This window comes from Tamandua tetradactyla, chromosome 25, assembly GCF_023851605.1.
Source record: "Tamandua tetradactyla isolate mTamTet1 chromosome 25, mTamTet1.pri, whole genome shotgun sequence".
NCBI lineage: Eukaryota > Metazoa > Chordata > Mammalia > Pilosa > Myrmecophagidae > Tamandua > Tamandua tetradactyla.
Window position 1 is genome coordinate 38,338,006 of NC_135351.1, and position 27,179 is coordinate 38,365,184.

Below are 27,179 nucleotides of genomic sequence, written 5' to 3' on the forward strand. Positions count from 1 at the left end.
ATAGTTCCAGTTTTCTAGATGACAGAATGCCCTCTCCATTGTTGTACGTTTGTAGCTGGTTGTTACGCCTTAATTCAAGTGCTTATTGTCTTGTGCTTAGTGCTTATTTAGTATGCCTTCTCTGTTACCTTCCTTAGACTGCGAGTTCCAGGAACTGTGTATCTTATACGTCACTAAATGCTTAACATTTCATGCAGTGTCTGGACATGGAGTAGGTTAAATACATATTAAGGAAATAAAGAAAGAAAGGATCTATTTATTACAACCTTAGTTAAACAATCTTAAGAATTACCAGTCATTTCAGAATACCAACTTTAGTTCTGTTGACTGTGCAGATCTGGTAATGGTCTACTTTGATGAGGTATTTTGACATTGTAACTGCAAATTTCTAATCTATAGAAAAATGTGACTTTACAGTTAATCCTAGCTTTTTTAAACTGTAAGAAGTTATTATTATAAATGTAAACGAATATTATTTGTGAACGTTATAGGGCAGTGAATCCTGAATAAAACAAAAAGAAATCAGTTTGTTCTCAAGGTAATCATCAGTTTGTTTTGTTTAGTTATATTACCTGTCCTTGGCTATATAGGCTTTTCTGAAAGATAACTATGCTATAGTGTTGCCATTTTTCAAGAAATAGCTACATAGTTCCATAAAGTTAGCAGCATCTCAAAAAGTGTTCTGCTATCAGTCAGCTAATTATCTGTCCTTCCTAAAATTTCAATATTTCGTTAGGAAATGTGTGGTCATCTGTGTCTCCTTGCCATTCCTTGGCAGAGGGACGCTATTCTGGGGATGGGGGATGGGGGGGGCCTGAGCTGGGTCCCACCTCTGGGTCACCAGATGGAAAAACCATTAAATCGCATAATGAGGGAGCCTCTGTGTTGCGGGGCAGGACTACCGCACAGCGTGCACAGGCGTGTTTCTTGCTGCTAGGAGGATCACACACTAAGCCTAAAAGCCTCATGACTGTCAGAGAAAGATACAAAATACACTTGAGTGTACTGACTTCAAATTATGTGCACAGCTGCAGGAAAGGCATTTTAGGATCGGGGCAAACCTGCTTTCAGTTAAGAAAGTTCTAAGGGGAAGAAAGAATTCAGTAAGTGTTTGAAAGAAGGTGGGAAGATTTCTTTAGAGGAAAGGGAAATTGTTCCATGACTGAGGCCCAGTTTTTGATACAGTAGGGAGGGATGCTGATGTGATGAAATGAATAGATGAGTCAGCACAGGGGAAGTTGAAAGAGGATTAGATGAAAACCTTTCCTGGAAACACAACTATTCACGGTTCCAAACCCAAAGCTTTGAAGGAAAGGGAGAGCATTTTTATGCAAATGTGGGCTAGACAAGCTACACTTTTTACCTGATTCTAACAGCAATTTATTTTCTTGTTAAATATTTTTAGAATAGAGAAATATATATGAAAGTAAATCATCCATATTCCCAAAAGGCAGAGATATGCCCTTGGAGGTGTTTTGGACAATTTCTCTTCAGCCCCCTCCCTCATTCTCCCACCAGCTCTAATTTTTTAATTCAAAAGTGAGATCATGTTGTATATTCTACTTTGTATGCTAAATTTTTTCATTAACATTTTCAAAACATTTTCTGTTAATAAAAAAAATTCAGAATACTACAAATTGTGGTATATTATTCTGTTGTACGGATGCACCATGATTTACTTAGTCATATTGATATTATAAATAAAACTTCAGCAAAAATCTTTGTGCATAAAACTTTGCCATGTCCCTGATGATTTCCCTAGAAAAGGTTCCCATAAGAGGAAATCCTGGGTTTTAGTTTTAGTGCTGACAATTGTGTCAGAGTTTAATATCTTTAAGGCTTTTGAGAAATATTGCTGAACGCCTTTTCCCGGGGGTGCTGGAGTGCGGGACTTGCCCTAGTGCCCGGGAAGTGGCCACGGGGGGGGGGTCAGGACGCATTGGTGGACACAGCAGGTGGTGTCCCGCAGAGTGGAAGTCCGGGGCCAGATGAGGGGCATGGAGATTGTGGAAGGAAAGATGATGGCCTGAAAGGAAGGCAGCCGTCTCTCCATGAAAGGTCCTTGGCCGGCCGGCCTCAGGCCTGAGGCTTTACCCTGTCCTCAGACCTGAGGTCCTGCTCGGGGTCCAGGCCTGGATGAGACTCGCTTCCCCTTTGGTCATGCCACACTGCCCTCCTCAGGGGGGCGCCGGAGGATTCCCAGAGCCGAGGGCCTGGCGCACCGAAGGAAGGCTGTAGGAAGTGGCTCTCCTGGCCACAGCTGACCCTCTCTGTGGTGTCCGTCAGGAGGGGCAGTGAAAGATGACAGAGCTCTCGACCCAAAGAACAAGGCCCATGTGTGCCCAACACAGGGCATCGCATCCAGCTGCTGCCTTCCTACCTACTGGGTCATCTGCATGGGCTCAGCCCACCTGCCCCTGGCCCCAGGGTTGGCCCTTCCCAGGCATCGGGCTTGGATAACTGGGTCATCGGAGGAGGTGAGTTCACACCTGCCCACATCTAGGAGAGGAAAACGTCACCTTCTCCCCTCCCCCTGTTCTACACACAGCACCAGCTTCAGTACCCCAAGCTTAATGTATGCTCAGTATTTGTAGAATAAGTGAATTCCAGAACAACCTCCCTTATGATTAATATGGAATTTATGGCTCTTCCCCCTACTCAAAATAAAAATGTTAGTATTTTGTTCTCCTGATTACATGGAATTCATGTCTTAAGGTAGAGATATTAATATTGATAATCCTACATTGTAGGTGGATGTACTAAACCACAATCCAGCTTTACTTTAGTCTAAATGGATAGAAATATACTTTCTCTTTACAAATTATTTTACCTACATATAGTATTTTAATATTTCCAATATTTAAAGAGTATATGATGAAGAATTTAAAAAGATCAAAGTATGGAAAAGAGAAGAACATTGTCCTATCACATTAATGTAAAAAAATGTTTTAATCGTTATTTTGCTTTCAATTTTTTGTGACTTATTTTTAAAATTAGACGTATTGTATAGTGAAGATCAAGTCTAAATAGCATTTGAAGTTTTGAAGATGTTAGATGTGGTGGTTTGGAGCTGTGCTGCACCCCAGTAAAGGCCATGTTCTTTTAATCCCTTCCTGTGGGTACAGTACCTATCGTGGGTGGGAACTTTTGGTTAGGTTACTTCAACTGAGATATGACCCAGCCCTTTCAAAGTGGGTCTTAATACTTTTTCTGGAGTCCTTTATAAGGGGATAAAAGGCAAAAATGCTCAGAGAGCTTAGAGAAAAAACCCTTGGAGTAGCTGAGAGAGAGAGCCAGTGTATCCAGAAAGTGAAAGCAATGAAACCCAGGAGCGAGGATGGCAGACACCAGTCATGTGCCTTCCCACATGGCAGCCTTTCTTCAGAGAAGGTATCCTTCTCTTGAAGCCTTACTTTGTTTTTGGTTTGGTTTTTTCGCATGGGCAGGCACTAGGAATTGAACCCAGGTCTCTGGCATGACAGGTGAGAACTCTGCCTGCTGAGCCACTGTGGCCCCACCCTTGATGCCTTAATTTGAACATTTTCATGGCCTCAGAATTGTAACTTGTAAGCTAATAAATCCCCATTATAAAAGCCAACCCATTCTGGTGTATTGCATTATGGCAGCTTTTATAAATTGAAAGAGATTTTGGTACCAAGAGTGGGGTGTTGTGATTTGCAAATAAATACCAAAAATGCTGGAATGACTTTATAAATGAATCAGGGGAAGATTCTGGCAGAATTTTCAGGAGCTTGATAGGCAAGGCCTAGACTGCTTTGAAGAGACAGTTGATAGAGATATGAATGCTGAATATACTTCTGATGAGGCCTTAGACAGAAATGGTGAATGTGTCATTGCCAACTGGAAGAAAGGTGACCCTTGTTTTAAAGTGGCAGAGAAATTAAGTCCTGATGTCAGATGGAAGGCAGAATTTGAAAGCAATGACTTTGGATATTTAGCTAAGGAAATTTCCAAACTAAAAGTGGAAAATGCAGCCTGGCTACTCTCTACAACTTATAGTGAAATGAGACAGGAAAGGGATTAACTGAGAACTGAATTCTTGGGTACAGAGAAACTAGAAATTGATAGTCTGGAAAATTCCGAGCTTTTGGAAGGTGAGTCCCCAGAGAATAGTGCCCCATGTGAGGATTTAACCAAACAAACCAGCCAACCATTTCAGGACAAGTCAGGCTTGGAAATGCAGCTGTCCTGAAAGAATTGGTGTAAGGTCCTTTAGTCTGATGGTTGGGACACCTGTATGCTGCATGCAAAACCAACTTTTTCCAAGATCTGTATGAATGGAACCACTGCCATCCTGGTCGAAAAGGAACAGAAATGGGCCAGATTGAAGGAAAATAGATTTCAAAGGCAAAACCATGGAAGCCAAGATCTGGAGCAAAAATGCCTTGGACCAGGAGAGCAGACCCACCCATTGTATGTGGAAAGTTTGCCCTGGAGTTTGCCAAGGGCAGGCCTTCTGCTCCATTGTTCAGAAGAGTGCTACTGTCCCAGGCTTTAGATAGGGCAGAGCACATTCCCTGGAAATTGGGGAGAGTCTGGCTGCCAACCCACTGTTCTGAGGGAGTTGAGCCTTGGCCTAGAGTCTGGCCACCACCTCAAAGTTTGAGGAGGGTAGAGCAGAGAGCATGACTGTCTCCCCAATGTTCAGAGATGTTGGAAACTCCATCTCAGTGTTTGGAGAGAACAGGGCTACTGTGTAAGCCCTTGGAAAGGGTGGGGCTGCCATTCTCTCAAGCCCCAGGGTAAAACACCATTCTGTAGGTGACTTTCAGGTCTAGAAATCTAATGAAGTATGTCCTACAGGTTTTTATAACTGTTTGGGTCCAGTGATCCCTGTTCCCTGTTTTCCTTCCAGTTTCTCCCTGTGGAAACAATAATGTTCATTCTATGACTGTCCCTTCTCTGTGTATTGGAAGCAGATAACTTATCCTAAGTTTCACAAGTCAATAGCCAGAGGGGTATTTTGCATTAGGGCACACCATGCCTGTAACTGACTTTGATGAGACTTTTTATTTAATACTGCTACTGAAATGATTTAAGCCTTTTGTGATATTGTGATGGAATGAATGTATTTTGCACATGGAAAGAACATGTCTTTTTAGGGTCCAGAGGGTGGAGTATGATAGCTTGGACCTGCTATGTACCCCAAAAGCCATGTCCTTTCAATCCATTCCTATGGGTGTGGACCTTTTGTGGATGGGACCTTTTGGTTAAGTTATTTCAATTGAGATGTGACCTACCCCATTCGAAGTGGGTCTTAATACTTTTACTGGAGTCCTTTATGAGAGGTTAAAAGATGGAAAAAGCCCAGAGGCTCATAGAGAAACAGCCCCCAGAAGAGCTGAGAAAGAGAACCACTGAAGCCAGAAGCTGAAAGCAACGAGAGGAAAGGAGGACAGCAGATGCCAGCCATGTGCCTTTCCATGTGACAAATGTGTCCCAGATGCCAGCAGCCTTTCTTTAGAGAAGGTGTCCTCCTGTTGATACCTTAATTTGGACGTTTTCACAGCCTTGGAATGCTAACTTCTAAGCTAATACGTTCCCATTCCAGCAAACCTATTTCTGGTATATTGCATTCCTGCAGTTTTAGCAAACTGAAACAGTTGATAAGTTTACTTCAGTGTGGGTGTGTTTGTGTGTATTTTGTGGAGGTTCTTATTCATTTCAGCCCTCTCCTCCCCTCTCACTTCCTCCTCTGCTTTCTGGGAGCAGACCCAGGGGCTCCCTCTGCGGGGGTGGGCCTGGAGCTGGAGGATCCGCTCTGGCACTCCATCACCCTGGCCACAGTGACCCAAAGCAGGTCACTCAAAGCCCTGCCCTGGGCTTTTGTGCTGGCTCTTGGAGAGAGAACAGCTCTCGTTCCTCTCATGTTGATGAACTGGAATGCATAGACCCATGGCTTCCAGAGGCCCTGTTTTTTCACTGTATTGATAAAACTCTGTGGCAGGAGAAAATAGAAGCCTGAGCAATAGCAGGTGACAGAGCCCTGCCTCACTGACTGTGTGATTCCTGGCGAGTCCCTGGGTCCATCAGCCTGCCAGCTCTGCATCCGCAGTCTTTGGTCATGGGGACAATTATGTTTCTCTCCTACCCTCCCGCCTCCTACCCTGCTTGCTTTTTTCATGGGTTTTCAATTTTTTGTAAGAGCTACAAAAAAATGTAACAGAAAGGAAATACATAATTTGGTTTAAAAAAATACATACACCATAAAAGTATATATGATAAAAATTCTTCCCTTCCATTCCCACAGCTGGTCCTTCTCCTAAGAGGCAACCAGTGTTAACAGTTTCTTATTCATTGTTCTAGAAATATTTAGATATATTCAAATATTTCAAATATTTATCCATATCACAGTTTTTTTTTTTAATCAAAGGAGAAGTAAACCACACAGGCAATTCTGAATTTGCTTTTACTTGTTAGCAACATATCCTGTTACACATTGTAGTCTAAATATATAAATTGCCCTGTTATTCATTCTCCATTGTATGACTATGTCTTATCCAGCTGGTTCCCTAGTGATGGACGTTTACATTTCATCCCCTCTTCTGCCATCATAAACTCTGCTCCAGGGAATATCCATATTTACATCTTTGCCCACATATGTCAGTAAATAAATAGGATAAATGTCTACAAGTAGAATTTCTTGATCAAGGAGTCCAAGGAACATATGTACTTAATGTTAATAATGAATATGGCCAAATTGTCTGTAGTTGTCCTTTTATTACAAAGACAAAGCTTTAGCATAGTGAGGCCCAGGGTTTAAATGGAAATTTCCTTTATAGACCAGAGCAGCCAGTATAACTGTTATAAAGAATACTTGGAGAAATGATATCAGCATCAGGAAAAATGGAAAAAATTGAGTTCCACGTTGAATACTTTGTATATATGCAAATTCACTCACCTTTCTGAGATGAACAGAAGAAACACTATATTACATGCCTTTGCAAGGAGCCAACTGCTTTGTGGCTTAAGAAAATATTTTCTTCTGATCAAGTATATACTAGAGTTATTACATAAAAATTGATACAAATAGAAAGCATTTTAGAAAGAAAGGCCAAGATCGCTCATGCCACTCTGCAAATACCCATTGTAACATTCGGCCAGCCTCTCTTTTAGCGAGTCCCCTCTCAATTGTCCTTGGTTTAGGACTTTGTACTGTTTGAAATTGTTTATGCATATCTATGCCTTTTACAATAGAATAAGAGATATTAAAAATTTATACCCTGGGATAAGACATAAGTATAACCACATTATACTGCTTAGGATTCCTTTTAATAGATTGAATCATATAAAACTGCCAATACTCAACTTTTCCTGACCTACAGAGATTTTATGCTGGTCCCTGGGGTTTATCCCAAAGGCATAAAACAGTTCCTGGCTGGTGATGCTAATCTTTGTTGTGAAATGTAAAAAGGAAAGAATTAATTCTGATGACGTCATCAAATAAGATCATTAAAATAGATGAAAATAGAAATAATATGCAAACAATTTAACTTCACTGTAGAGAAAATCGATTAAGGAACCAATTTAGTTCCATTGGCTCAACAGAATTAGCTCTGAGAAAAGCTTAATCAATGAAAATCCATCAGTGTTGGTATAAATGATTTAAAGCATCTGTATTTGTAAACCAGGAATAAAGATATCCTGAGTGTCACAACAGGGGGTAAAAAAACTCTTTACTTGAACTGGAAAGGCAGTGGCTTGTAGTTGAATCCCACAGCTGCCCCCAAAGCCATATTCTTTCCGCTCAACAAAACTGCCTGCCTCTTCCTGTAGCTACACATACACTGCCAGCAAGTATCACACATTGTTTCCTGGGTTACCACTCACGCCAGGTCATGTACCTTGTGTGTCGAGGACATTGGACTGCTGTTTTTAGAGCAGTGTGGTGTGTGTTGTAGTTGTCAGGGAGCTGCCTGGAGGGTGGCTGTTGTGTGTAGGTGGAGGATGTGGATTTTGAAAACAGATGGTCAACGTTTAAATCACAGCCCTGTCACAAGCTGTGACCTTGCACAAGTAACTTGAGATTTGTTGACAGTTAAATTGTTACCTCCAAAGCTTATATTAAGTGAGATAATGACATGAACATGGTTAACAGGAAACCATGCACATACGAATGAGGGATTTCCAGCCAGAGCTGACAGGGGCTGATAAAATGGGGTGTGTAGTCACCAATCCCGCTCTTCTCGTCAAACCCTCCACTATGTAGTGTTTCCCTTGTCCTCGTCAGGTCTAGGAGTGTTGTCATTGACAGACACCACTGCCAATGAGTGTGAGCATGTGGGCATAACATGTGGGTATAAAAGTCCAGGGCCTCTGATGTAAGTTTCTGTCCCTTTCTCCTTTTCTAGACTGCATCTGTGGGTTTATAATCATCAGCCATTTGTTATAGGTGATCAATCACCAGGACTGTCCTTAAAAGCCACGACAAAAGGCCAACAATCACCCCCTTTCTATTAAATACAACTCTCTGCTGTTGGCTGCAGGTGGAGGATGGAAGTTTGTCATTAGCACTTTCCTTAATGGGAGAGTGGAGGCTTCTTGGCCTCTCCAGCCACTGGAAAAATTTGTCCAGGAAATAAAAGATAGAAATGCTTTTTAAAAATCTTAACATACCCATCAAGATGAATGAAATGAAGAAAAGTGGATGAAAAAAAATTTCCTGGGGAGGTTGTGGAGCAACTGGAACTCATGCACTGGTGACAGGAGTATATGTTGGTTCCACTAATTGAGACCCCTACTCAGGTTAACGTATGCATTCTCTGTGACCCACAAATAAGCCTATTAGGACAGCGTGCACATACACATCAAAAGATACATGCAGAAGTGTTCATTATTTGTAATCACCTCCAAAGAGAAAGTCCCCAAATTTCCCCAAACAAGAGAATGAAAAAATAAGCCATGCATTGTGGTGGTTTGGAGCTGTTATGTACCCTAGAAAAACGCGTTCTGAAAGGTAATCCATTCCTGTGGGTGTGAACCCATTGAAAGGAGCACCTTTCAGTAGGGTTACTACAGTGAAGGTGTGGCCCACCTCTATCAGGATGGGTCCTGATTCAATGACCGGAGTGCTCTATAAGATGAGTGAAATTCAGACACAGAGGGAACAGCCCGAAGCTGAGATCAGTGGAACCCATAATAGAACAGAGAGACCAGATGCTGCCGTGTGTCTTGCCATGTGACATGCCAAGGACCAAAGATCACCAGCAGCCAGCCCTAGAATGCCACAGTCTTTGGAGAGAAAGTCTGGCCTTGATGGTGCCTTGATGATTTGGACTTTGTTTTAGTCTCAAAACTATGAGAAAATAAATTCCCATTGTTTAAAGCAAACCATTTCATGGTGTTTGCGTCATAAGCCCAGGAAACTAAATCATCCATATTCAAACAATGGAGCGCTACATAACAATGAAAAATAACCTTTTTCTAATTAAACCATGTGATGGGAATGGCACAAATAAGAAGCCAGACATGAAAAAGCCCTTGCTATTTTTGAAGCTCAAAAACAGGCAGAGTTTATCTGTAGTTTGACTCAGCATAGAGTTACTTTGGAAGAGAAAGATGACTGAAAAAAAAAACTACTTTGGAATAAGTAACGTACTAAAATCTCTTTTCCTGGTTGTCAGAATGCATTTGTTAACAGTTTATGATGCTTATTATATGAGGAATTTCCAACAGTTTAACATTTAATAGCTGGCTTAGCGCCTAGAGTCCTGAACCATAGACTAATGAACAGACCTTAGAAATAGAAGGATTCTTTGTATTCAGTCTACGCAAAGCACCAAAGAGGAATAAGGCACATGTTTCGGGAATAGATTTTGTTCAGGGATATTTTTGTTTTGTTTGAAGATCATGTATGTACCCATATTGAAAGGAAATTATTGCTAAATCCCAACTTCTCCGATTCACCTCTTTTAATTTCCCTTTGTCTGTTGTTCTCGTCCACCCCTGGGAAGCTGGTCTGTGAACTGTGACGAAGCAGTGAAGGAAACAGTCTCTATCTCCTTGGTATGACCAGACACGTGTCACTGCATCATGCATATGCAGCATTGCCAATTATTCTTTAAAAATAATGCCACGTCAGGACGTGAGTTCTGGGACCACTGCTTTGTTTAACTAGGCAGGAGTGAATCTGTACATGTCTATGCATAAAAAGTCATTGCTTAGTGTGATTAAGTGTGGGTTTTGGATTTGCCCTTTCCTCCATGCAGTGGCTTCTGTGAAGGAGCGAAGAGGGTTGAGTACAATGCAGCATGCACGAGGGGGACTGGGTGTGCCTCGTGTCTTACTAACTGGCCTGCTAGTCTCTGCCATTAAAATCACTAAAATAAAAGAGACAGGAAGCATTTATGAGATCATAGGGCAACTGATGAAATCGGCTGGTCCCATGAGTTTCCTTCATTTCTGCATTTATTCCTTTTCCATCGAAGGCAGGAACTAAGGTCTGTGACAAGCTCTAGCAAGCCTGCTGGGCACAAAAATGTGAGAGGCTTTGGATGCTGAGGAGACTTAGCTGTCCCCCTTAGGTCCTCCCCACACCCACACTGAGGCCAGCCCAAACACAGACAAACAGACACACCCACACAGACATGGGCCACAGGATGCTGCCTCCCTGCCCAGGGCTCAGTGCAGCCTCGATCCGAGCCCACCCTAGGGGCCCCCTGCCCAGCCAGCCAGCATGGACAGGCCTCTTCTCCAACAAAACCCGAGGGTCATCAGGTCTTTCCCCAAAGGGTGGGACTCCTAGCTAGGGGTCCACAGGAATGGGCTTTGGGGGACTGTGGACCCTCTGAAGTGATAAGCAGAATTATGAGTATGCTCACGCCTCTAGAAAGAGGGTTTTTTGCCAAATTTTGCATCTGCCATCCAAAAAGGTTGAGGAACAGGTCTCTTTTAGCTTCACTCTGCCCTTTAAAACCAAAGGGTCCTGCAAGGGACTTGGTCCTGGGCCTCCAAAGGGTTTGGGCTGGTATTGTCTCAGACATGTTCATCTGTGTGGTTTGGGGCAGACCTCAGAACCCCTCTGAACAAATGCCAAATAGAGAAAGAAAAGAGAGAAGTAGGAACTGCTGATTGCCGACTGCCCTTTTTTCCTCTTCCACCCCATGAATAATACAAAGGGAGCAGGTGCCTGTATCTTCCCCAGCATCCAAGGAGGTGCTAGGTACACAGCAGGCGCTCAGCATTGGGTGAACAGACGGCATAGTTTGGTTTCAGGCCCAAATGAAATCTTTCTGTCTATAGTGTGACTTGCCCAATGCCCATATTTTCTAAGAGAGAACTTGGTGCTGCACTTGATTCTGCTGAGGTGGCTAATCTCTCTGATACCGTGATGAGATTTGATCTGCTTATGGTGAGCTGGAAATCATGGTTAGCGCTGGGCATGTTGTGTGTACACAGATGGGCAAATGGCCTCAAGCCAAATCCAGACCCGCTGGCTGTTTCCATAAGTGAAGTTTTATGGGATCATAGCCCAGGCCGTGAGGGCTGCTTCTCACGAGGACTCGTGGGTGCCACATCCTCATTGGCAGATCCAACCCCAAATCCAAGAGGACGCTTCTCTCTCCGTGGAATAATTCTTATGGAAATCTGATGGTTTCAGTGTGCACAGATGAAGTTCTATAGTTCAGAGAATCCTCCATCTGTCCATTATCCCTACTTCTTGCTCTACTTCTACCCTCCCAATTAATTTTCCCAAGCTTAGAAACCAGTGAAGAATTGACCAAAAGGAGCAAAAGTTGGAAAAATCAACTAATCCTGCCTTAATTGACTGCATAAGTTTGCCTTGTAACTGTGACAAGTTGACAGGTGGCAGCCACCCACCTGGAAGTAGGACAGTGAGGTGACTCACCTGCCATCAAAGGAAGGACCTATAGCAGAGGGCTGCAGTGTTAATCAGTTGTGGTGTAAGTGGACACTGTAACATTGGGACGGTGATGGGAGAGGCGAGAAGGTCAAGGAAGACAAATGGCCATCTAGGTGGCCGATACTGCCCAGTGTCTGTGACTCTCACACATGTTCCGGAGCATTCCAGCAAAAGCTGCAGAGTTGCAGGTGGACAGGAAGGAATCAGAGCCATAATTAGCTTCCCATTCCATGCTTCATACAACAGTGACCTTTTGTTCTCCAAAGACAAAACCCTGTATTCCAGCCCTCTGACGTTCACCCTTTCTCACGTCATTGGGTTGCTCAGCTTATGCTGAAAATATAAAATAGATAAAAATGGGACCATTCTGGTTAAAGCAGGGGTAGGGAAACTGGGAATATTAAGTAACATTTCATTTGTTGTACCAGTGTGAGTCCATGGGGAAATAATGGGTTGATTAAAATTCTTGGTCTATTGTTTAATTATTTAGAGCCAGTATATCCGCAGAAAGATATGTTTGCCTCTGTAGCTCTTTTGGTTTAATTCCTAACATATTTTAGTGCCTTTAAAGAAATACTTCAAAATCTTCATGCAGCTCTCCAATTATTTATTTATTTTTGTCTCACCTATGCTTCCAAGTAATGTTGTTGCATCAGCCAGCTATCAACGATTCGTTTGCATTTCTGTCTTAAAAAACGTATTTAATGAGAACCTAAAATTCAGGTCTGCCTCTTGATGGAGGCTAAATCAAAACCATGTCCGTGGTGCATCCCAGAGTTGTTTAACTCTGGAGTATGGGTATGAGCAAAGCTCAAGCAGCATGGACCCTTTCACTGGGGTCCCACCACACCCCAAAACAATTACTCGAGAGCCCGAGTGTTTGCTTTTTTGTAGCCTGATAGGCTCTCATTTCAGCACACCTTTTTCGCTGTTTTGTTAAGTCCACGTTCCCTTTCATTTCTGGATACAATGTTTGCATGTGGGTGTGCCGGTGGTATTGGGCAGGGGCGCCCATAAGGCTTGCACCTCTTGGCTGCCAGCTGGGCTGAACTAACATGCTGTCCTTATTGATGTGTTTGCCAGGGAGAAGTGCCTGCTGCCTCTCCAGCTGGCTTTGGAATCCAAAAACGTGAAGCTGGCCCAGCATGCCTTGGCGGGGATGCAGGTAAGGTTTTTACTGAGGGCAGTGGGTGATGGAAATCAATAGGCCCGTTCAGCATTGCAAGGGCAAATAGAAATTTGATTGAACTAGGCACGAACCATAGAGGATAACAGGATTTTCTTAAAGTCTTCAGAGTTTTTGCACCATTTTGTTGAAGCTTGGTAGTCACACACTGACTCATGGGGCCCCCACAAAGTGAAGAAAGATCTGTAATATTTTTTGTGGCATTCAACTTTTGTGGATGTAAGGGAATCCCAAAAATGGGAATCAAGGTTATACCAGTTCAATTCTTGTACACATTCATCATTTGTGGTTCTGGATCACAAGAACTGATGGGAAGTTGGAAAGAGTTTTTGAAAGAATTCTACATTTAGGGTGGTGAATCGATTAATATATTTTGTTTCCATAGTAAGATTGGAAAGAAAAAAAGTGGATCTAATAAAACCGACTGCTTGAACATATTTCTTTTTCTGAATATTTTTCATTTGCTTTCACTCCAGACATAATAATTTCTGCAGTGAAAAGGTGATGGCTGTATAAATCTATTCACTTTTAAATGGTTTGGATTTTAAGAGACTAGCACTGTGCAGTTAAAGGAAGGCCATGGGTGGGTGGCCTTTGCTAGCTGCCTTTTCACATGGGCATGCAGTACTTTGTAGTTTGTTCTTTAAGTTCAGAGAGGTCTCTTAATACCTTTTAAGAGTCAGTGCATATGAAAGAGTGAGAAAATAATGATTCTTCTCCCCAGTCGATTGGAATTGGATAACATATTTTACCGTGCAGTAGCATTCAAGATTTCGGTATGTCGTCAGTGATGTTTTGAAAATCCTTTGCTTTTCTCCAGGGTAAGGGGCCAACCATAATAACGAATGGAAATTTGTTTTGACCTTTTCCTTATGTTCCTTTTTCTTTTAGTATTGCATAAATTTTCTGTTCAGTTGTCTGCTTGTGTTTAAACCTCTGGAACTTTCTAGGTAGCAGGTCCGTGTTTTCAGGAGCTTACTTAATCCCTTTGTCTTCCTGAGCTGGGAGTCTTCCTTTGCCCACCCCTGCTGCCTCCTGTGGGCCTCGGGCATTTTCTAGGGCTCACACCAAGTAAAAACCGATTTGCACGTGAACTTTAACTCTGGGCTGGCCTGGGTGCACTATGGGACAGGAAAGAACTCTTTTGAAGAATAGAGCCAAAACATCAAAACATCAGGGAGTCCTCAGTGAGAGGATTTGAAATACTCATTTTCATGAGTTTTAGTTTAAAGCTAAAAGATAGCATCATGATGTTTAATGAATCAGAATTTCCCAAAGTTCTTCTCAAGCTGCAGTAGAAGCTGAATCCGACAAGAAAAAAATTTACCTGGGGTAAATATAAAGTCCTGTACTTGAGTGGCGACAGTCAGTGGTGCTGGGACAGAACAGGGAAGAGCAGCTTCTCCGCAGCACTCAGTGAGTGAGAGTGGGGGTGTCGGGGTGGGCCAGCAGAGCACACCTGGCCGCACAGCCGATCTGCCCCCAGGCTGGGACGGAAGCCACGCGTGACTCCTTGGCAGCCTAAGTGTCAGGCGACCCTACGGCTATGGTGGCCGCTCCGGGGGCCACGCATGGGAGACCAGGTCACGCCACTCCGAGAACATTAGCAAAAGCCTGGGGAGGTTTAGTCTGCGAAGGAGAACGGGGTGCCCCTGACAGCTGATTCTCTTCCTTGTGGCTCCAAGAAAAGGTGAGGGGCGGGGGGGAGTTGTAGGTGCGCAGTTGGGGGTACAATCCGCCGGAGAATTTTGTTAAAAAAACATGAGTTGTTCTGAAATAGTAATGGGCTATCCTGTGAGTTGTAAGCCATGTACAATGGAATGCCTTTTTTGGGGGGGGCGGGGGTTGGGGGCTCATTTCCTGATGGGGAAATACACTGAGCTCTGCGCCTTCATGAAAGTTTCCTGGATAAATGATGGCCCACATTGGCCGGCCAAAGGGTAGCAGTCTGAGAACGAATGTGTCTTTCTCCTCTCCCCTCCTGTGACCAAGCCGGGTCGCCTGTGCAGCTGTCCCCAGCATGTCCATCCCCATCCATACCCTCAAATAGCCCGTGTGGCCCCCACGTTAGGATTTTGTTTGATAAAGTGCAAGAAGGAACCGGCTCGCGTCAGGAAAAGAGATCTTTGCGAAAACCCACGGGGCCGAGATGCGGCGCATGGTTCTCTTTTGTGGAACGTAGCGCGGCCGCTTCCTGGACGGCCTCGGACCCAGGCCCCCGAGTGAGGAAAAGCGGGGGGCCCCTCCGTGACCGCTGCCTCTGCCTCTCCGCAGAAGCTGCTGTCGGAGGAGAGGTTTGTCTCCATGGCGACGGACTCGGACGAGAAGCAGCTGCTGAATCAGATCCTGAACGCGGTGAGGGTGACGCCGTCCCTGCACGAGGACCTGCAGGTGGAGGTGATGAAGGTGGGTGAGGCGGGGCCCCGGCGGGAGGCGGCCAATGCCCGCGCGCGGCGTCCCGCCGGGGGTGGGGGGTGGTAATTATCCTTGATCGTGTCCCCAGAAAATTACCTTGGCTGTTGGTGACAGAAATGGCAGCGAAGCTTGAAAAGAAGTCCAATTTTAGTAAACCTGTAAGCTCTACTGCATGCCAAATGCTGTCAGGAGATGGGCTTGGCCCCATGTATGAGACGATGCGCCTGGGGCGGGTGTCAGGGTGGCCTCCCTGGGGGTGGGCTGTGACCAGACAAAGCAAAGGCCACTGCCACTTCCACAGGCGCAGCCGGCAGGCCAGTGACTCTCAGCAGAGCGGCGCCGTCCACAGGGCTTATCGGAAGCACATCTCTTTTTTCCCTTCCTCAAATTACAGGATCCCTGTCTCCCTCAGTCTAATTAGCTTCCTCCCTTTAAAGGAAGCATCTGTCCCCCCCTTCCCTCCTTCTCCTCCCTGGGGAACCCCACAGTTGGGAGCCCCTTGTGCCGGCTGGAGCATGGCCCGTCCTATAAGCCAACGATAAGTTGGGGCAGAAAAGGCGGAAACCCTTTGCCCAAGACAGCCCACGGTCAGGGGGCCTCAGGGCGTCGCCAGCTGTCCTTGCCCTCCCCAAAGGGAGAGGACGGAGCAGTCAGGAGCAGAATGGCTCATTTCTTCCTGGAGAAGCCCAGAAATACGCTTGCCTTGGTGATAGCCTTCAGTCCTCTGGGCTCAGTGAGTCCACTCGGATGAGAAGAGCGTGACCGCAGCCGCCCCCGGTGTGTCGTCACACTCCGTATGACCGTGCTCCCGCCTGGGCCTCATGCTTGCCCCGGGGGGCGGGCAGCAGGCGCAGAGGCCACCGGCTGGGACCCAGGCGCCGCCTGCCCGGGTTTCGGTCTCACCCTCGCTGCCTGGTCTAGCGTTCAGACTCACACCTTAGCTGCCCCGTGCCTCGGTGCCTCACCTGGGATGTGGGGAAACAGTGTTGCTGGCCTAATAGGATTGTTGCAAGGATTAAATAAGGGGATATTTGTAGGAAATTGGCACGGCATCTGGCACAGAGGCACTGCTTTAGAAATGTTGGCTGTGGCTGCCACAGGTATCGCCCCCCCATTGCCACCCCCAACACCGCCACCCTCCCACCTCCCCACCCACACCCCGCCCACCCTCACTCCCCCATCCCTGCCCCCACTGCTGCTGCCCATCAGCTCCTCCGTGGGTGGGCCTGGGGACTCGCACTTCATCACCAGCATCTGAAAACCCTCTGCACCGAGACCTCTGGGCTAATCCCGGAAGGCTCCTCCACCGTGAGCCCTCTCTGCGCCTGGAACAACAGCTTCACCCTTCCCTTAGGCATGTGTTTGGCAGCAGTGAATACACAGCGGCCAAAGAGCAGCTGCCTCTAGATGTGTTTTTCTGCCTCGGGCCCCTCTTAGAGGAGAGGCGAGGCCAGCTGCCTCGTTCCCACCGTGGGGACGCCCAAGTCCAATCATCTGAATTTTTCTTCTGGTTTTCCGTCTGCAGATGCGGGAGGGTAAGCGGTCGTACTACATGACGCATCACAAGGATTTCATATTTTTCTGGAAATTCTCCCCAAAATACAAGTTTTGGTGGAATACAAGAATTTGTATTAAAAATTGAAATGGGAAGGTGCCCCGTCCTGTGGGAGCTGGGGAGGGCCAGCCCTGCCCACCCTGTCTCGTGTGCTTGTCTGCCCAGCGCCGCCCGCTGTGCCTTCTGCCAGCCTGGTCCGGCAGGCATTTCTCAAAGCATTTCTCAAATGCTTTTTGAGAAATGAGGGCTTTGCTACCCACCTTTATTTTTAAGTATCTCAACACTGACATTGGGAATAGATATTTCAATTTACAACAGACCTAGCCTTAGGCTAATTTTTTTAGTACCTTTTATTTTGGACGAACCTTTCTGGCCAGGCAGCTAGACAGCAAACAAAGAGGCACCTCTACTTTAATGTGGTATTATTATTTAGCAGCAGATAAAACTCAGAAGATGGGAAAGGTGGTCCTGAAAGCTCACAGGATGATCATTTCCTATATCTGAGTTTGAAATTACTCTTTATTAAGTATAAAGGAATATTAAAATCATAGAATTTCTGGTTTGGAAATAACATATTTTATCGCTGTTTTCTACGTATAAGAAATTCTACAGCAGCTTTTTAGTTCTGCCCAGAACCCCACGCCCCTTTGTCTTATAATTCTAAGTACTTGCAATGGCCCAAGTAAAAACTGTTAGTCTTCATTTTGCTGACATCGTTACTAAATTGAAATACTTTTACCACCCGTTCTCCCAAAAATTCCATTGAAAAGAAAAATCGCATGAGTCCTTGCGGGAAAAACTGGATTCCCATTACATATGAAGAGGATGTTAATTTATTCCTGGTGCTTCTATAGAATTTGTTCTGATCATATATTATCTAAACTAGATATTTCCTCTAACAATCCTCTGGTTGCTTTGTATAAATACCTTGTAGGTCAGAAAATGTTTTAGCTATGGAAGGCGGTTTCAGATGTTGATCTAGAGATTCAATTGAGGAGAAATAAAATGCTTCAGACCATGTGGTTTTTATTTATGTCTGTCCAAACAAGGCACAGTACATTTTTATAACAAATCCCTAGGAGCTGTTTTTCAAAAAGCCATATCATGTATTTTACTCACATCTTGCTATCTGCTAGTGTTTGTAAACACCAGGAATGAGCCATGTCACACTGTTAAGAGTAAGTAGCAAATTGTATGAAATTCCTGGAGAGAAAATAATAAGGTTTCCCCTTGTAGTGATTTCCCTGAAGTTAAACAGAAACTAGCTTAAAATAAAACTCAAGATTCCAAGGGTGGTGTTCTCATTTAGAAAGAAGGCCCTGTACTTCTCGTTGGAGAGTTAAAAACAAAAGAAGCACTGATGCTTGCTTCTGAAGAATTAAATAGGGAATGAGGTTAAATTGCTTTGTCTGGGAACTTGCTTTAGCTGAGTTTACAATCTAACAGGAGGAGGAAAAAAATGCAACTTTGATTTATTAAAATGACCATGGAATCAGAATTAAAGTTTTATAGCTTGAGCAAGTAAAGCATCAGAACTGGGGAGAATCAGAAAGAAGGTTTCTCTGAAGATAGATTACCTTTTAAATGAGTTCAGAGTGGACAGGAACGACTTAGTTTAAGGTCTAGGTGAAACGCTTGTTCACGTTGATGACATTTTCCCACAGTGTACCCCACTTCCATAAATGCTGGAGAGAACTTGGCAGGAGCCACATTCGTAACTGATGCCAACTCTCACCAAGGCAATTAGGACTATTTCTTTCTTTCTGGTGAATAACCTTTCCTAAAGTCTTAACCGATACAGCTGGCTGAGTCAGAGGTTGGGAGGACTGATAGCTGGCTCTACCATGTAGACATGTCAGGGACATCAGCATCCTGTCCAGGGAGGGCGGGCTGGCTTTGTCCACAAGGAGTAGTAATGCTAGCAGATATGAAGTATTGATGTCTGCTCTATTACCGGGTGTCTTATCCTACATGTATCTTCAGATAATAGAAATGAATAATGGGGAATGTGGAGTGCATTCCAATTTCCTAAGTCAAAATGACAGATGGGGTTGATTATTTAATATCTATTATACAACAGATGTGTGGTACATTCATGCACTTACATCTAGTGGAGAGGCAGGGCCAGCTTTTGAACTATAACCCAGCCCATTGCCAAAGCCTGCCTTAACCAGGGGACTGTCTTTGCCTTTGCCAAAACACCCCACATGTGGCAGCTGTTACCATACCAAGGCTGTCTTAGTTTGCCAGGGCTGCTGCAGCAGATACCACAGACTGACTGGCTTCAACAATTTATTACCTTACCGTTTTGGAGGCCAGAAGTATCAAGACATCTGTAGGCCACATTGTCTCCATAGCCTGTGGCTTTTGGGAGGTGGCTTGCCAGCCATCAATCTCTGCCTCCATCACGTGGCTAGTCTCTCTCCTTTGTCTCCTACACACTCCATATCCAATTTTCTCTGTTTATAAGGACTCCAGTCATATTGGGTTAAGGGCCACCCTGATTGAGTTTGGCCTTACTGTAATAGGATCTCCAAAGAGCCCATTTACAAATGAGTTCACAGCCATTGGGTCTGGAGTTGGATTTGCACGTCTTTCAGGGGGTGGGGTGGGGAGTAGGGGGGCATGACTTAGTAAACGACACAGGCTAGCGAGGAGCAGAGCTTGGGGTGTCTAAGGGGGCTGTGTGTTTTTCATAGTCTCCCATGACTAACGGGATGCTCTCATACTGCCATGAGCTAGATTCAAGGATGAAGAAAGAAGCAGCTTCTTTCTCACGAAATCAGCTTACGGCTCTGGTGTATGTGATAGAGTTGGAGGAAGGAAAGAGAATATCATTAATTATTAAAGTACTTTTTTATTTTCTAATGAGATGGCAGCAGAAGACTACAGAAAATCCAAAGGCAGGTGATGTATGGCCCAAGAGCTTACTGTCTGTAGAGCTGGTAGAACTCAGCTTCAGGGCTTCCACTTAGATCTCTAGCATTCCAGCAAAGGGTAGAGTACTTTTGAACTGTGTGTCAGCACTGCAGATTGCACCTTGACCTGGGACTAAGAAACAGGCCAAATGGAAGGGCCATTTCAAAATCCTCTCTGAGCAGTGTACTTGTGGCAGAGTCTCGAATTTGGGCAGCTTATCCAAGTGCTTAGTTTAATCTTATTCACCCTGGGAATTTGGTCTTCTAAATTGTGGTATAGATTGATCATTTGTGAAGGAGAGTGAAATAGCTATATTGTCTTGCCTCCTCATACAGAAAGAAATTCCTTTGTGCCTTAAACTGCGGAGACCCACTGAAAGATTTGAAGCAATCTCTAGTGTTAAGGAAAAATGCAACAGTTGATGAGAAAATGTTTAAGGTCCAGAATTGGTTGATCTGACATGCTTGCAAACCTATTGTGTGGTGAAGGCAGGTGTGTCAAAAAATTTATAGTTCTGCTAACCAAATGTTTTTCAAACAGCCCCCTCCTTCCTGCTACCAGGATCAAGTGAGGACACATTTGCTAATTTGTGCCCACATTGATAAAATACTAACTGTTGAGTTTTTCTCCCATAAATGTTTCTCTCCCTTTGGCATGACTGCTTTGGGCAGATGGTAAAATACATGAAAAGTTGGAAACCTAGAAATGTGAGTTTTCTTCAAATAGGATATATATTACATTTTGAGCTGAAGAGATCTTCATACTCTAAATTTGCATATTCCTAATTTGTGTTACTCGGTTAAGTGTATCAGGGTTCTGTGATTTTTTTTTTTAAGTACCACTGTTCCCAGCACAGTGGCATTTAAATGAATTTGAGAATAGCTCTGTTATGTGTTTTAAACCTTTTCTTCCATGACCTTAGTGGAGCAAGTGTAAATACAGAGAGCCTCCGAATTTCCCTTGAATGTTCTAGAGTTCCTAGTAGATCCTGGGGAGAGCCTCCAATTTTTTCAGTCGTTTATTCCTTAACTATTTGATTGCTTCCTGCATTCCAATCAGTAGAGATGCTGTGGTGAAGAAAACAAAGCCAAAATCACATGTAAACAGACAGAATCTTTGTCTGTTTGGAGGGCAGTGATGGATGCAGAATTAGTAAAATGCATTAAGTATACACAATTATCAGCTGCTATGAAAGGGAAAGCTCGGAGAGCTGAAGGACTCTTTCTAATAGGGCCTGGCAGAGGGCAGGTGGGGAGAGGACAGAGGAGGCCACTCTAAGGAAGGGGTGTTTAGAGTGCTAAGAGCTAAAGCCTCAGTAAGCAGCCAGTACGTGAGGAGGGATAGCATTGGGAAAGGGGGAGAGGGGCTTGCCCTGTGCCTTAGGTATTTGTATTTTTCCTTCACATCAACTCAGGCCAGTATTGGCCAGACCACATCATCAGATTTGGTTGCTCCCCTATGGCCCACGGTGGCCACCCCTCCCCAGCCGGGGCTCCTGCAGGAGAGGAAGGAGGCACTTCTTGTCAGTTGTAGACAGCAGGACTCTTATGCCAGAACTCAGTCGTGTGGCAGCGCTCAGCCGTGAGAAAGGCTGGGAAGTGCCGTCTTCACGTGGGGCAGTACTGAGGGAGAATTGCAGCCTGCCACAATCACATCTCACCTGAGAACAGCAGCCTGGCTTATTTCCCAGGCTGGCAGTCTCCCCCTCCTCCACCTCTATTTCCCCTGCACTTTCTAGGGTGGTGGGACGGGCTGCGTTCTGAGGGAGATGGATTACTTTACATTGTAATCTCTGCAAACTAGTTAGTCCAAGCTCTACTTGGGCATGACAGGGACATACCACTAGTTAGTAAGTACCAGCAAAGACCTATTATTACTGTCGTTTTACCCCCTTTGATGCCCAGTGACACATCTGGCACGTGGCTTGTCCACTTAGTTTTTGGCCTCGGAAAAGGGGAGGGAAGCATGATGCTATTCAGTGGCTCACCAGCATAAACAGCAAACACGGGAAACTAAATTGTGATTATACATATTAATCTTGTGGGTTCAGAAGTGGGAAAGGTCAACTGGAGAATTAAAGTAGCCTCATGTTCCATCAGTTCCAACTTTTCATAGGGAACTTGAGGTTGGAGTGGTTCAGGTCCTTGGCCAGGCTCACACAGTATTGGTAGCAAAACTGCTTTTAGCTATGTGCTTTCCTGCAAGGGCTTTGACGCAGGACTAGGAGTTGACCTGATCTTTGGATGCATAGTATTTGGATAGATAGGGAAGTTAAGTACAGGGAATCCCTTGGCTTCTGGCAATAATGAAACATAATGAAAGACTAGAAATCTTTTACATTCCATAGGGCTTCACCAAGAAACCTGAAGGGGGCTGAGTGTATCTTCCTATAAGAGTATGTGAAAGACAGGAGGTGGCTATCCTAGGACACAGTCATTGAACTCTGTCATCTTTATATCCCTTTTTACTTTTTCTTTTTTACAAGGATTTCCAAAAGAACTATGTGATAGCAGAGTGGTGAGAGTCCAGCTTCTGGAGCTGGAAAGCCTGGTGACTTAGGGAGAGTTCATGTATTTATCTGTGCCTCCGTTTTCTGATCTGTAAAATGTGAAAATAGCAGTAAAGACCTCAGAGGGTTGTAGCGGTTATATGAACTCATATAACTCATATATGTAGAGGTTATATGAACTCACTTGAGTGAGTTCATATAAAAGAAGTGCTTAGAGCCATGCATGGCCCAGGCCAGTGCTGGTTTTCGTTTTTATTAAAGATATATATTAAAAAATACATGTAGTGTAATAATAATATGAACTCAAACTATGACCTAGAGTGTTAGAAATGCCATCCTTTATGTGTTTCTTCTTCTAATCTCTTTTTTCCCTTATAATGCTCCTCCACACAGCCTAAAGCAGGGCTATTTTCTTCTATATTGATGGAAGAGTATGTACCACTTTATATATTTCTGATAAATGGTATATTGCTACCCCTAAAGAAGAATCTCGTTGTATTTGCTACTGTTCTAGCTTTGAAGAGAACTTTGTGAATTATTGTATGTGATTACCTTCCAGTTTTCCAAGTAGGTATATTCAGTGTCCCAGCCATGTCCCGTGATCCTGCATCAGCAGGAAACATGCTGTTTAGCTGTGGTAGTTCTTTTGAGTAACATGTTAAACTTCTGTTCTGTCCTACTAGGCAGTTTTTGTGATTTGAGTATTCCTAGAAGAGCTTTATAAAGACTAAATATTTAATATATTGAGAGCCCAGTTGTCTGAGCCCTTTAAAAGGTCTAGTTCATCTTGACGGGCTTAATTGGCCCTGTCTGCAGGCACCAATTGTAATATTATCAAAGGCTTCCTTTGTGTATGGGCAGAGACCATCTCAGAGAGAGACCCCACTCTGGGGAGTCTGAGATGGAAAGAGGAAAGGAAAGAGTACGGGACATATTGCTGAAATTTGTCTTCTTAAAATTACAGCTTTGAAAGGCTGAAAATGAGGTAAAAATAAATTTGTGACAGATTGAACTAGAAAAGATAATTCACTGATCTTTTCAATTTTTCTTTTAGACCTCACTTTGATATTTCCATTGGTCTGTTCAATCAGTGCAATGCATTTTGATTACCAACAATATATAAAACTCCATACAGGATAAAAAGCAAAACATCCAAAGACAAGGGTTTGTAATCTAGTAGGAAATGGATGAAGACACACACAAACACTATAATTCAAGGAAGCTGGGTTGTATATGGTATCAGAAGAAAGATCAAATGGGAAAATTCAGAAGGAGAAACCTTCTCTGGGATAACGACACGTTAAGATGGAGATATGATTTGAGTTGGACTTTGAAAGGTGGGTGAGTAATTACATTGGAAGGGAGAGCATTCTTGTGGAGAAGAAAAATCGTGAGGATGGCAAAAGCACAGGGTTTGAACCAGAGTTGGGGAGGGATAGTGGCGATGAGCCTGGAGGGGCCATTGGTCAAATTCTTGGTGGCCGAGTCAGCTTGGGCATCCTGGGCCCGTGAGCACGGGGGGCATTTAAAGTCACCAGGGGTGCGACATGCCCAGAGCAGGTGTTGGAAGTTGCAAGGGTGTGGGCGGAGCTACAGCAGGGGGACTGGGAATCACAGACACTATCAGCAGCACTGGGGAAATGACTTATTGGAAGAGTCCAAGCAAGGGGTCCCAGGGACTGACACTGGCTTGGTCACCTCACAGCCTGCACTGGAGACAGAGAATCAGATGCAGCCGGATGCGGGCTGTAGAGTAAGCAAGTAAGTAGGGGAGAAAGGAAAACTCCAGCGTGGTTTCAGGAACTGCTGCCAGAGCTTCTAGCTGAATCCTAATTTAAGTGAAAAAGCTGCTTTAGAAAAGTGATACTGAGCTTGAGCTGCCAGATCTCAAAGACTTATAATATTTTAAAAGAATTATTTAAAGAAACACAAGTGTTGACAATTCTGTGATATTTCAAAATAGGAAAGATTGATCGTAACTCCCATCATCATGACTGATTTTTTTTAACTTTCTTATTGTATAGTATAACATATGTACAAGGCGAAGAAATAAAATAGCAATAGTTTTCAAAATAGCAATAGTTTTCAAAGCACTCTTCGACAAGTAGTTACAGGACAGATCCCAGAGTTTGTCATGGGCTACCATATGATCCTCTCAGATTTTTCCATCTAGCTGCTTCAGAATATAGGAGGCTAAAAGGCGTAAATATTTTTTATCGTGACAATTGACTTTTTTCCTTCTTTTTTTTGTGAAAAATAACATATCTAGAAGAAAGCAATAATTTTCAAAACACAGCAGCACGATTAGTTGTAGAACAGATTTCAAAATTTGGTGTGGGTTTCAATTCGATGATTTTAGGTTTTTACTTCTAGCAGCTCAAAGACACTGGAGACTACAAAGGTATCAGTTTAATGCTTCAGCATTCGTATTCATTTGTTAAATCCTATCTTCATTGTTTAACTCCACCATCAATGCCTTTGATCTTTCTGTCCCTCTCTTTAAGAGTGTTTGGGCTATGGCCATTCTAAGGTTTTCATGTTGGAAAAGTCTGACCATGACTGATTTTTGTATGCTCATTTCTAATCCTTTTTATGTGTTTACCATTATATTCACTGTGCGTTTAGGATTTTATTTCATTTCACTCTAGAGCATAAGCATTTTCCACATGGCTTTGTTTATTTTAAGGACAGTTTTAGTGTTGCATAATTAAGTATTGGAATTTTAGGGCAGGAAGAAGTGTTAGCTGTTTACTGTATTATAGGCTCAGTGAGGTCGCTGTGCTTTTCATGAAGTTGCAGATATTCAATTATGATGTGTAGAAGCTGAAACTAAGGTTCAAAACTTGAGAGGAGTGTTAGCTCTAGAAATAGATTCGTGAGACCTCTGGTGAGAGTTTGCCGAGAGAGGTTAGAGGGAGCATGAGTTAAAATAGAATGGGTTTATTTCTTTGTCCAAGTGAATTAGCTAAGCTCATTATAATTTACCTTTTATATTTTTTCCCGTGGATGGTACTGGTACAGCGCCTCCTAGAATTCATGCCTGAGGGCACACTGGATAAATATCAGTAAGAAATAAGGTCCAGAAAAAGAATGAGACATGGCCACCGACCAATGAGTTATTTGAGGTGTTTCCCACACCGTGTGCTCAGGAACTGTGGCAAAATCTTCTCTTGAGTAACAAGTCTCTCAGAATAGCCCTTTCCCAGAATTTGAGCCAGTTGAGGCAGAAAGCGCTTTCTCTGATGACCTGCCACTTTGGCCGAAGGTAGGTCAATTTTAGTCGTCAGTGGTGGAAGCTTCACAAAGCATTTTGATTCGTTTCCTTTTGGTCAAAATAGAGATGGGCTCGTAGCTCAACTACCCTTTGTTACCCGCGGCCCCAGATCCTCAAGCCATGTGAGCGTCAGCGACTCCAGCTGCCCTGGAGTCCTGGGTTCGAGCTCTGAGCTTCTGGATGTACAGACACTGCAGAAGTTCTCACTTGTGTCCGCAAGGCATATGGCGTATAGATGCCTTGAGACGGTGGCTCTAACGGGGGTGAATTTGCCCCCAGGGGACATTTGGCAATATCTGGAGACATTTTTGGTGGTCACCACTGGGGTGGGGGTGCCCTTGGTGTGTAGAGGGAAGGGGTTGGGATGCCACTGAGCACCCCTCAGTGCACGCTCATTATTCCATCCCAAATGTCAGCAGCAGCGAGGCTGAGAGGTAAGAACAAGATGCAGTGTCAGCACTCGCATCTTACATTTCAATATGAAAATGCCCTTTGGATGCTGTGTCTATACTTTATAAGCCCCTCACCCTAAAGGGTCTCTGCTCTGCAGCTGCTGGCAATGTGCCCCTGGGAAGCAGTGCCCGTGTTTGCATTTCGTGGCTGAGCCCAGGGCAGCCCAGCCCGGCCCCACCCCGCGGGAGGGCGCTCAGTGCCGCTGTCGTCCCGTGCACAAGGCTAAATTTGGCGAGTCTAAAAGGAACTGGAATGTTTCTTGAGAGAAGGGTTTTTGCAATTTCCTTGAAACATGGAATTTCAAGCTGATATACATGACAGGCCTGAAGGAAAGGTGAGTTAGGAGAGCCAAGCTGAGTTCTCAGCTGGTGTGGGGCAGGAGCTGACCAGGAAAGTGCTGCCAGGGCCTCTGTGGGCTGCACCCACACTGCAGACTCACTCTGTGGAGCCCCAGCAGTTGGTGCTGTTTGATTTGATTTAGAAATAACAGCCGAAGTTTGGAAGAATGGAACCACGGTCCCCTCAGGAAGCCCTTTAATGTGGAAATTTAAGCTGTTTTCAACAGTGTAGGAAAGGAGAGAACAATTCTGTGATGGCTGGAATATGCCGCCAGGTGCCTGAGAGGTGCGCCAGCCTCCTCCTTGCCTTCTTTCCTGTTTGTTTATGTTTGTTTGTTTTTGTTTTTAGTTTGCACATTGTTTTGAATATAAGAAAGATTCTGCCTTCTTTACTGTATAAATTACATATGTTACACCGTGTTCAGTTGTGAAATCCACAGAAGAGTGAATGTAGCGCTGCAGCCGCAGCGTGGCATGTGTTTCCCGTGAGGCTGGTGACCCCTCGGCCGCAGCGGGACTGCGCTTGCTTCTCGCTGTGATGCTGCAGCGTCCGAGCCTTGGTGGGCTGGCCTCAGGTCCCCTGTGCCCAGGGTGTGTGTGGGGGGGGCAGCACAGTCCTGGTGGAGGGAGGGCCCCCCCACACACC

General features: G+C 44.3%; 1 protein-coding gene across 1 annotated transcript in view; it reads left to right on the forward strand.

The window, feature by feature from the left end:
- The window catches only part of ARFGEF3 (ARFGEF family member 3), a 159,160-nt gene that overhangs the window by 26,926 nt on the left and 105,055 nt on the right, over nt 1-27,179 (forward strand). Inside the window, exons 3-4 of the mRNA XM_077143279.1 lie at nt 12,968-13,049; nt 15,345-15,476. Of these exons, the coding sequence (XP_076999394.1) occupies nt 12,968-13,049; nt 15,345-15,476 (214 nt within the window). The remainder of the gene's footprint in view (nt 1-12,967; nt 13,050-15,344; nt 15,477-27,179) is intronic.